Below are 12,204 nucleotides of genomic sequence, written 5' to 3'. Positions count from 1 at the left end.
CATTTTCTAATCTGTCGAGCTCCAGTTCAATTTTTTCTAGCAATGCAAATGGCACGTTGTGCTTTCTTTTGAGGAATGGTTGTACATTTCACTTTAATAATTCCGCAGCTATTTTTGTACATTTTCCCTGGTGCAAATACTTCCGTAAATTCATTTTTTTTAAATTCATGTTGTGCACCCATATCCTATTGAACTCCATGTGATGTGATCTCTTCCAATTGCATCTACTCTTTACTTTAAGCATCAGCTTAAAGTAAACAACCAGATCCCGATCTGAAACAGATTCAATCCTAAATCAAATGCCACCAGCTATTCAGGGTCGATGCGAACCTACCCCTCTGACCTACCCCTCTGACCTACCCCTCTGACCTACTCCTAGAGGCTGCAAAGGAAAAAAAGTTCTTTTCTTTTATCTAAATTAACGGACTGCAGAACCGACTGAAGGGAAGCTTGTCTTCACACCGTAGTTCTGATCCGGTTCTACCAAGTTAACAATAACAACTTGCAGTCGGTTTGCAAGAACACAGGACAAAATTTTCAATATGTTTAGCAGAGCGATGAATCTATAATCATCAAAGTCCTCCCCACTATGCTGATCTCTTTTCTTCAGTAATGTGACCACTCCTTTTGTAATCTGCTCCGGAATGGATCCCTTAAAAAACCAGTGGTTAAACACATCCTCCAGAAGAGGAACAAACATGGGCGACAGCCTCAAATACATTTTGTAAGGCAGACAATTGAATCCTGGAGATTTGTAATAGCCAACCTACTTCTATGCAGTAATGATCTCATGCTCCGTAATCATCCCATCACAGTTAGCTGCTCAGGCTGCAGTAAGGCAGGGCAAGCCAACTAAATAGCTGCCAAACTCCTGGCCACGAAGCGCTCCTCCAAATGCTCACAAAACCCCTTGCTAATCTTGCAAGTCGATACACGAGTAAATCCTTTCAGGTTTTTCACTTTCTGAATGTATCCATCCAGGTTGTGGCATAATATGGTCTCATGCTCACCTGCGTCGATGTTCACGGCTTCGTTAGAGACACTTTTTAACTTGGCTCTAACTATTTGCCATTCACTAGCCAAGCGATTGAGGTCCCTCTTAACTCTCCCCCAGATATACGATGGCAAAGTCAAGGCCACCTAGTATCTTGTCCATAAAAAATAATGTTGAAAAATCTCCATCAGCCACCACCTGGGTAAGCCTATCTTCTGCATACGTTTTCGTCCAAGCCCTAGTTATAGCGAGGCTTTGGTTATATTGGACATAAAAGCATCTGATTGTGGCCTTAAGCTTAATCCACCAGCTACTCCCAATAATCGCCCCTACTACTTCCTGCTGAATTAGTGTCATTAACTGTTCCTGGAAGTCGACCATCTCCAGCAAGGGACGTTCAACTTCCAGTACTCAGCTAACTTAGGCCTATCGCTTAACTTCAAATAAGCCATAACTAATTTATGGTTAGAATGGCCTTGCCAGTGTAACATGGGACAAGATCGCATGACTTGGAAATGTGGAAACGTTGATCGAACCATGTAGACGCCTAACAATATTTATGTGATTTTATTTATAAAAGTTTACATGTGTTTTCAGCACTTTTGCAAAAATATTCGTTTTTAGTTATCAATTTATTTGAACTTGTATGCTATGCATGTTTGCATAAGGTTAGTGGGAGAGAACCCCAGTAGATTGCTCGATTATTAAATTATTATTATATAAAATACTAATTTTTACTAATTTTGCATTTACACCAAAAATGGAATTGCCAAATCAATTTATGCATACATACATATATACATTTAATTTTTAAATTTTAAATTATCAATCACATTACTTAATATTGAATTAGCTCTAGGATATTTACCTATCGAGCTTATTATATATCTAAATTACAACGAGCACTTTTTCTTTCCTGTATTTTAATAAAACTAGTAATTTCACTGTTACATTAAAATACACTCAGCTCTTTAGACTATTGTTCTAATCTCCTTTAAATTATATATATATATATATATATATATATATATATATATATATATATATATATATATAAGAGCAAATAGTTAATAAAACATGTTAATAAACACTTTGAAAAAGAGTTAAAAACATATTTAATCTGAAAAGGAAACACTAGATAAGTGGATAGTCCTTAATCCGCGGAGTGTCGAAGAAATACTTTCCTTCTCATCAAAAGGTAGGAATTAGCAAAATGCGGGATCGGATTTTGCATACAAAAGTATTTGATGAAACTGCAAGTAAGTCAAAGATCTTACTTGATAACAAAAAGTGAAGCAGAGGGAATATGGTGAAGAAAAAGGTGATTTCACGTGAATGGATAGTCTGGTGAAAGGTAAATTATCCAATTAAGGACTATCCACTTAAGTGTTTCCTTTTCAGATTAAATATGTTTTTAACTCTTTTTCAAAGTGTTTTTTAACATGTTTTATTAACTATTTGCTCTTATTATAAGCTCTATCTCCTATTTGGTTTTATCGTGCTTTTACATCTGGTTGAGATTACTTTATAAATATTAATTCTTTAATATTTATAATATACCTTATTTTTACCATCTTGGATCATTTTGGTAAATTTAACTGTAATTCTTATTATATATATATATATATATATATATATACACACACACACAGATATATATATATATATATATATATATGCACACACATACAGATATATATATATATATATATATATATATATATATATATATATATATAGAGAGAGAGAGAGAGAGAGAGAGAGAGAGAGAGAGAGAGAGAGAGAGAGAGAGAGAGAGAGAGGAAGATGGATACGGGGATAGGTAGATATGGTCTGTCACTTAAATATATGTACATACACTTACATACATTTACACATATACCTCGTGTCAAACTAGAATGTTTTGCCTATACAATTTGTTTTTTACTTTTTTATGTAAATACTTGAATTAGTTCTATCTTGAAATTGAAAAGGCGAATAATTTTTTTTTCAAGAATTCAAAAGATGAACTTACAGAATGCAAATATAAATAAATACAAAATATATTGAAAAATAAATAAATAAATAAATATATCTTCTTCTATATTCCTTGTATAGTTCATTGATGATGCTAATTTATTGCAAAAGTCACCCAATAAAACCAGTCTTTATTGTCATATCCAGGTCCTGTGACCCGTGTTAATTTCTCACGCATATGGATCTCATATAAAACGCCTGATATTTTTTACTCGTTGGTCACAAGCTTTGAAGAAAGCCCCAAGAAAAGTCTTTCTTTCGACAAACATTAGCAAACTTTGTAAAGCTTAAGGGGACTTCTGAAGATTATCGCAGGAATTTCGAGGCTTTTATTACATAAATAATAAGATTCCATTACATTTCATAACCCTTTTGTTAACAAATTAAAACAAAGGAAAGTATCTTTCGTTTAAAGATAATTATTTTAAAGCTAACAAATATTCATAAGAAATGAATTTAAAAATTTTTAGAATCAAATATTTATTAACTAATCACCACTAAATTTATATGTAAAAAATTTCACGAAATTCTGCAAATAAATCAATCAATCAATAAATAATATAAAACGGTCACAGAACAATTTCGTTCAACATTGCGAAATCTTACGTAATATTTTATGCATGATTTTATTTTACCTATTTTTCTAACAAGGGAAACGTAGTGACTATTATTTTAATCTTCAGAATTCCTCAGACAACAAAGTGAGCATAGACCAGTCATTTCTTTGGGCAATCTTCGACAGATATGTTTTAACGTCTCCAAAAATTATCAATAATTGATATTGAAGTAAAAAGTACATTCAGAAATTATAAATTTCTGGGAACTTTTTGCAAAAGCAAAAAAAATTTTAAAAATTAAAAAATAATTTCGATAATTATTGAAACCTTTCGAAAATGAAACTTCCTCTGTTTACATTTGTTCAACTTTATTTTTCTGTCGTTTCTGGGTTCTTCGTCCCAAATCCGAAAATGGCTAAAGAAGTTGGTAAAGATCACCAAGAGAAACAAAAATTTTATCCAGAAATGAATCGCAGACATGTAAAAAAACATGACGACTATTTTAAAGAAGTAGATAGTTTGGTAAGTGACAAAACATTTCCTTCTATCGCTTGGAGAAGGAATTTTATTCTTTTATAAACATCTTTTCACTTTATAATTTCTTCAAATAATTCTTTTAATAATTGGATTATTATTAATTTCTATTCATTGTTAATCGAATAATTATTCTTAATAATTATTAATTCAATTATTATTATTATTATTATTATTATTATTATTATTATTATTATTATTATTATTATTATTATTATTATTATTATTATTATTATCATTATTATTATTATTATTGATTGAACTATTTTTCACTATTAATTGAATTATTATTAATTAGTGAATCACTATTACCTGAAATGTGATTAATTATAATTATTTTTACTTTTCAATTTAACTTTTATTGCTTATTATTAATTGATTTATTATTAATAGCAATTATTAAATTATTATTAATTCTTGAAAAATAATATTAATTGTCATTAATTATTAACTAATTTATTAATATTTATTATTAATTATTTATTGAATTATTATTTTGTATAATTCCTTTTTTATTCTAGATTTCTTTATCATAATAAATAATTAATAAGATAACCTTTTCTATATGTGTATAGACAACGTTGTAAATAACCTTTTTTCTGCCTTTGACATGCTCGTTTTAAATGTCTTGTTATTCCTTTGTTTGTTGTTTTATTAATGCCATTTGCAAATATTACTTTTGTGTGGTTGCAATTCGAAAGTATAACTACTTATAGAAATTGACGAATGTTGTTGCTTATAATTTAAATTGTTGATAGAAATCTGAATTTACGAAAAATAATAAAACCGTTAGAAGCCATTGAATATTTTTTAATATGCATATTTTGCTTGGACTAATAAATGCTTATATTATATATTTAGTCCCTCTATCGATCCGTTCGTCTGTTTGTCGATTCTAATTTTTCTCGGAAACCCCCGGGCCGATTTAACTGAAATTTTGTATTAACCTTTGTTATGATAAAGTGCAGCGAACTAAGTACTATAGTATCAGTTTGGTGCAAAGTTAGAGGTTAATAATAGTTAATAAGGATTAGCATTTCAGTTCCAATTTTTCTTTGGAAACTACTAGGCTGATCTGGCTGAAATTGTACATGAATCTTATTTGTTATGATAAAGTGTAGTGAATTAAGTATTATGGTAACATTTATATGCACAGTTTAGGATTAAAAGAGATTAATGAGGATTAATAAGGATTAGTATTAAATGCAAAAATAAGCACGAATTTAACCATATTCAACCATGAATGTGGTATAAATTTAACCATATTCAATCATTAATGTGGTATAAATTTAACCATATTCAACCATTAATGTGGTATAAATTTAACCATATTCAACCATTAATGTGGTATAAATTTAACCATATTCAACCATTAATGTGGTATAAATTTAAACATATTCAACCATTAATGTGGTATAAAGTTAAACATATTCAACCATTAATGTGGTATAAAGTTAAACATATTCAACCATTAATGTGGTATAAATTTAAACATATTCAACCATTAATGTGGTATAAAGTTAACCATATTTAACCATTAGTGTGGTATAAAGTTAACCATATTCAACCATTAATGTGGTATAAATTTAACCATATTCAACCATTAATGTGGCATAAAGTTAACCATATTTAACCATTAATGTGGTATAAAGTTAAACATATTCAACCATTAATGTGGTATAAAGTTAAACATATTCAACCATTAATGTGGCATAAAGTTAACCATATTTAACCATTAATGTGGTATAAAGTTAACCATATTTCCATTAGTGTGGTATAAAGTTAACCATATTCAACAATTAATGTGGTATAAATTTAACCATATTCAACCATTAATGTGGCATAAAGTTAACCATATTTAACCATTAATGTGGTATAAAGTTAACAATATTCAACCATTAATGTGGTATAAAGTTAACAATATTCAACCATTAATGTGGTATAAAGTTAACAATATTCAACCATTAATGTGGTATAAAGTACTCATTCGTAGTAAACGGGTTATAACTTTTGCCGGTTTTTAATGGACTAAAAATTTACTTACTTTATTAATACCCATATTAATATAACTGCGCTACATGTTCCTTATGCTTGTGTACGTGTGTGTTTGCCTAACTTACACATTATTTTCGTATTCGTTTATTGTAATAAAAAATAAATTAGCATAAAATAACCGTATTAAAAAACATAATTTTATAACGAAATTGAATCCACCAGAATATCTTTCCGTTATCATAAACAAATCAGTCAATCTAATATTTTGTTAAGTTTCTAATGAAGTTTTGGAAGCATTCAAACTATCGAAAAGGGAATCATTTAACCTGGCTTTCAAATTCTTAGCAAAAATCCTTATATATTAAAAAGTTAAAAATTTTGTAAAGTATTTACATTTAATCCGTCTATATATAATGTTAGGTGTATGTGTATGTTTATGCGTTTTTATGTATACAAGAATCACTAATGACGCAATCAACTGCTCATTGTGGATTTTGGAACACATCTCCAAGGGTTAATGGTGTGTAATGTTAGTTATATTTAATCTAAATATATTTTATGTAAACAGTGTCTACAAAAATAGAGTCTACAAACTTTTCATGAAAAAAATCACATTTTATAAATAGTGAGCAAACCTCAATTAATAAATATTCCCATATTTCAGCTTCTTTGGAGTATTTTAAAGTGGCTTTAAGGAAATATAATATGGACACAACGTTTCATTTGAAAATTCAAATATTTTAGATTTTCATTAAGTTTGATCCATGGCCATTAGACACTAAGTAAGCAATGTTCCCTGAATTGCAGCTTCTTATTAAGACCCCTTATTTTTTAGACATTTTCTAAACTAAAAATCCACATAATAGATTTTGATCAAAATTAGAATGAGATATTCTAGACATAAGGTTTAGTAACATTTTATCTTGATTTTAATTTTCATAAGCGAAACATAAAGGTGTTACAAAAACTGTTCTGTTTGGGGAATTAATTTTACTCGTCCTCCAAATGGTATTCTTCTAATAATTTTATAAACAGAGATTAAAACATAGCCTTACCTTATCAGCAATACAATTAGTTAATATTAGTTGATAACAATTTTGATCGATTAATAATTCAGAGCTATTAATAATGCTGCAATAAATTTACAAAATCCTCTGAAACTGCATAATTACTTTTAGATCTGAAGCCGAAACTATGCTATTACTATCTTTTTAATGCTCAACTACATTTACTGTGCTATTTCACACTAGTATATTACAATGATTAAGCCAGGGGATGATAGTGCAGTAGCTGTTCTGTAATCATAGTATTATCCTTCCAAGCTTTACCTCCTGCTTTTGGTGGAGGCGATAATGTAATATCTCTGTTGAATGAAAGTTACTTCTCAGGTATTACCCACTCCTTTATAGGGAGGAGATATTGTAGTATATGTTTGTCATAATCTATCCCCCAAACATTGCCTCTTCCTTTGGAGAGAGTGTAGTATTTTTATTCATCACGATCCATTCTCCAGGCATTACCTTTTCTCTTACATGGAGCAGTATAGTATATGTTCGTTAGTCATGTTATCATCCTCCCAAGCATTATCTTCTCCTTTAGACGGGCAGTATAGCATATGTTCATTCGTCATATATATTAATAAAAAAAATATGCGATCCGATCGGGGCAAGGAGACCGGATGTCACAATAATTAACAAGAAGGAAAGAAACTGCCAAATTGTAAATTTTTACACCTCAGCAGCGACAAGGTGAAGATTACCAGGGATGGAAAAACAAAGCAAATATGCAAAACTTTCCAGAGAACTGAAAGAGATATGAAACATAAAAAAATATCAAATACTAGTAATTGTAGGAGCAGACACCAATCCACATAAAATACTAAGAAAGTAAAAAAACGGACCTTGGGTTTATTTTCGCCAGCCTTATAACTTTAGTCCTTTAGTCTTCCCATTCCATGTGCGATGTTTCTGATAAAGAGAAAAAATTGCTGCATCTGAATCGATCAATCTAATACTTATCATTGGATAGTTGTTGACTTTGAAGTAGTATGTTTTAGCTCCTTACATCAAGTGGCTTCCAAATTGCCTTGTCTAGAGCGATTTCTATCTTTTAAAAAAAAGAAAGAGAAAACGCTAACCAAACATAATAAGATTGAAATGCAAATAAAGCAAAAATATATAAATAACACCCACAAATGACACTCTTCTCGTCCAAAACACACGCACGCACACACATACACACACGCAAATGCATACGCCCACGCAAATGCATACGCCCACGCACACGCACAGCCTCAGCTAGTACCATGCAAAATAGGAATTAAAAGGTCAAAAAGGATAGAAAAACAGAAGAGAGAGAGCACCGTGTTCATTTTATGTCATTCATTCATGACCGTGTCTAATATGACGTTTCCCATGTTGAAAAAGATGCACCTGGAAAAGATCGGAGGTTACATCGGCCAAAGGTTATGAATATAACATCCAAGATGAGAACAGCAATCTGAAGAAGACAAATAATACAAATTACTAATTCTCCTCTAAAATATTCTGAAATATATAAAAAGATATATATCAATAAACTATAGCCAAATTAATGCTAATACATCATCATCATCATCATCATCATCATCATCATCATTTACTGTTAGTTAAGGAAGCAGGTTCAGTTCACTGTTATTATTATTATTTATTCACTAAGAGTAGTCATACAGGCCATCATCAAAGATTTTTTTTGTGAACAACTTGTGGCATTCTCTGGAGTCTGAGTGACAACAAGTTACCTCAGACTTACAATACTCTCCACCTCTTTCGATAACCATTGGAGATGAATTTGCGTTATCGTAACAAACGTTTACCATTGATTTCCCACTGGTGGGGACCACTGATCCTCACTGAATTTGGGTGGCAATAAGCCTTCCCAAGGTTCCAGTTCTTTTTGCAGCCATCCAGCAGAGGTCTGGCTAGTGCTTTCTTTCCTCGATCTTTCCATCCTCTTTGTCACTCCTTGCTTATTTAGTGTAGTGCCAATTTTTGGTCTCACACACACACACACACACACACACACACACACATACACAAATGGGGGGAAGGTTGGGGCGCAGACGATTTACTTACAATTCTACAGTTTCAGTTTTCATGATTCCATGTGATACTCCTATATATATATATATAGAAGGAACTGAAGTTATATATGATTCCATGTGATACTCCTATATATATATATAGAAGGAACTGAAGTTATATATATATATATATATATATATATATATATATATATATATATATATATACATACATATATATATACATACATACATACATATATATATATATATTTATATATTTCTTTCATAAGTTTTTATTTTGGTTTTGAGTCAAGCTAATGCACCCAAGTCATATGGGTATATTTTTTTATTTTTGAAATTGCAACTTTATAATATGTAAAAATCGATAGAACATTAATTCAATAATATATATATACAAAATCTGCAAGAATTAAAATATCATATTTACGTATACTTTACGACCGGGCTTTATCGGGCGTCCGTGCTAGCTAAGATAAATACTTTTGCAATTTTAACAAAAAAGCTACAATAATATCAGAGTGTCTCCATTTATACTGAACATCTACAGAATGCCAACATCAATATATTACATATGAATGAGTCCCCTGTGGAATTTCCACAGGTCCCGTTATTTATTATTATTATTATTATTATTATTATTATTATTATTATTATTATTATTATTATTATTATTATTATTATTATTATGTTTTATGTTTCTGTCCTTGTGTACATTTTTCCGGTTGTCAGCAAAATCAGCGGTGGAGTTTTAAAAAAGAATAGCAGAGGGGAAAAAAAACAACCTTTCTAACTGAAATTAGTATTTAAAAATTGAATTCACGGTTAAACGAGGAATTGTCTTTCACATATTTGGATGTTTTATGTTTCTGTTTTTGTGTACATTTTTCTGACCAAAAGCAACATCGGCAGAGGAGTAAAAAAAAAAAAAACGAACAAAGTAAGCTTTTCTAACTGAAATTATATTATTATTATTATTATTATTATTATTATTATTATTATTATTATTATTATTATTATTATTGTTTTTATTATTATTATTATTATTATTGTTGTTCTTCTACTTATTATTATTTTTATTTTTGTTATTATCATTATCATTATTATTATCATTATTATCATTATCATTATTATTGTTATATTTTATGTTTTAAAAAAAATTACTTAATTGGTTATTACTATTACCACTAATATTATTACTAGTAGTAGTAGTGGTGGTGGCGGTGGTTGTAATGGTGGTATGTTTTTATTATTTTTTATTAATACTGTAGCTGTAATGGTAGGTGTTGTTTTTTGCTATCATTGCTATTGTTGTTTTTGCTGTTAATATTATTGCTACCGATATTAGTGTTGCTATTATCATTGTAGATTTTATTTCTATTGTTGTTGGTGGTGGTAATGGGAATAGTGGTGGTGGTGGAGGAAAAAGATCGCGAGGGAATCTTTAACCTTTGTGGGGAACCCTCCTAGAAATGATGTATCAATAAAACTATCGATGGTGGTGTAACCTAAAATTCACTAACCCCATTTATGGGAAAATGTCAAATCAAAATATTGAAAATAATGACGTGAATGAGGTTAGAACATCTTGCAAAGGTCTCACGTCAGATAGGTGTCTCACTGGTCAACAGGGTGGGTCCTGTCCTCATCATACAACTGTTCGAAATTCTGAGGATGTTGGTAGACGTAGAGGCAGTGAGAATTGGTAGAGAGGGTCCCAAGGCACGAAGGGAGTTGGAACAGGAAATGTCAAAAAACCATGGATAGATGAGGAAAGAAGAGTACTGTGGGAATGCTTTGTAAGAAGTGGAAGTACCAAATCTGGTGGATATATCCGAAAAATGAAGGAAGAGTGGGAATCGAGTAGAGGGGAACCTAGAAGTGTCGTGAGTTTACTATCCCAGTTAAAACAAATTAAAAATAACAACCTACTTTCAGTGATTGCAAGAGAAGAGATTGAATGGATGGTTAGGAATGAAATGAATAACGAAAGTAAAATTGATGAAACTGAGAGAGTGGAAGTGCAGAAGAGAAATGTAAGCGATGATGGAAGGCGGACAACTGAGGAGGTATGGAATCCTATGGTTAGGGGAAGTAATGAGAAAAGGTTTGAAGGATCTAAGGCAGATGAGATCATTGACTGAGACAATGGAGCCAGTGAAAGGAGCAGATGTATGGAGAAGTGGTGATGGAGTTCAAACATTGACTTCTGTAGAAAAAGAAGTACTTCAGAAGTTAAGAGAGGTTCTTCTTAGAAACGATATCATAGAGATTCCAAGTATGAAGAGTAGTGATAGGCGGAAGGTGAAAAGCGAGGTAAAAATAATTCAAGGAGTAATTCACAACATCATAAGAAAGAACATATCGATTACGGAACTTAACAGGCTTCTGTATGCAGCGTCATACGTTATTGCGAATCGTCTTGGCTTATTACAGAAGAAAAAGGGAAAAATGAAGGACAGAAGGCCACACTGGCAGAGGCGGCTTGAAGAAAGTATTAAATGGTGGCAGAAAGACATTGGTAGAATCGAAGAAATAAGAAAAGGGGTTAAACTAGGACAGAAAGCTAAGGACGAGCTTGAAAGGAGGTATAGATTGCTGGAAAAAGGGAACGATGAACGTTCTAACAATGTTGAAAGAGAAGGTCCACACTGGTGGTATGAAAATTAGGAACTTTGTGTGAAAAAGTGTTGCGTTTCGGCAGAACAACCTTTTCTGGAACAATCAGTCTCAGCTGTATAAAGAATCAAATGTTAGTAAACAGGCGGAAATAACAACACTCCAAATGCAAAAGATGCAAGGAAGTTCTGGAGTGGGATTTGGTCCATCGAAGGGCGATATAATGAGAAGGCTAGCTGGTTGCGAGAGGTCAGAGAAAGGCTATCAGAAATGCAGCAGATGAAGAACGTAGAGACAACCATCAATGACGTTAAAGCTAGCATACGAAGGATGACAAACTGGAAGGCACCTGGTCCAGATGGAGTGATGGGCTTCTGGTTTAAGCAGTTTCCGTGCCTTTATCCACC

The 12,204-nt window shown here is 31.3% G+C and overlaps 1 protein-coding gene across 1 annotated transcript in view; it reads left to right on the top strand.

Annotated features, from left to right (window-relative positions):
- The first annotated feature begins 3,227 nt into the window (after positions 1-3,227).
- Positions 3,228-12,204, top strand: part of LOC145268178 (uncharacterized) — a 135,194-nt gene continuing 126,217 nt past the window's right edge. Inside the window, exon 1 of the mRNA XM_080123394.1 lies at positions 3,228-4,089. Coding sequence (XP_079979520.1) covers positions 3,904-4,089 — 186 coding nt within the window. The 5' untranslated portion in view covers positions 3,228-3,903. The remainder of the gene's footprint in view (positions 4,090-12,204) is intronic.

This window comes from Euprymna scolopes, chromosome 43 (assembly GCF_053919585.1).
Source record: "Euprymna scolopes isolate OS-2025 chromosome 43, ASM5391958v1, whole genome shotgun sequence".
Classification (NCBI taxonomy): domain Eukaryota; kingdom Metazoa; phylum Mollusca; class Cephalopoda; order Sepiida; family Sepiolidae; genus Euprymna; species Euprymna scolopes.
The sequence above is the reverse complement of the archived record's forward strand: the minus strand, read 5'-3'. Positions and strand labels throughout refer to the sequence as shown.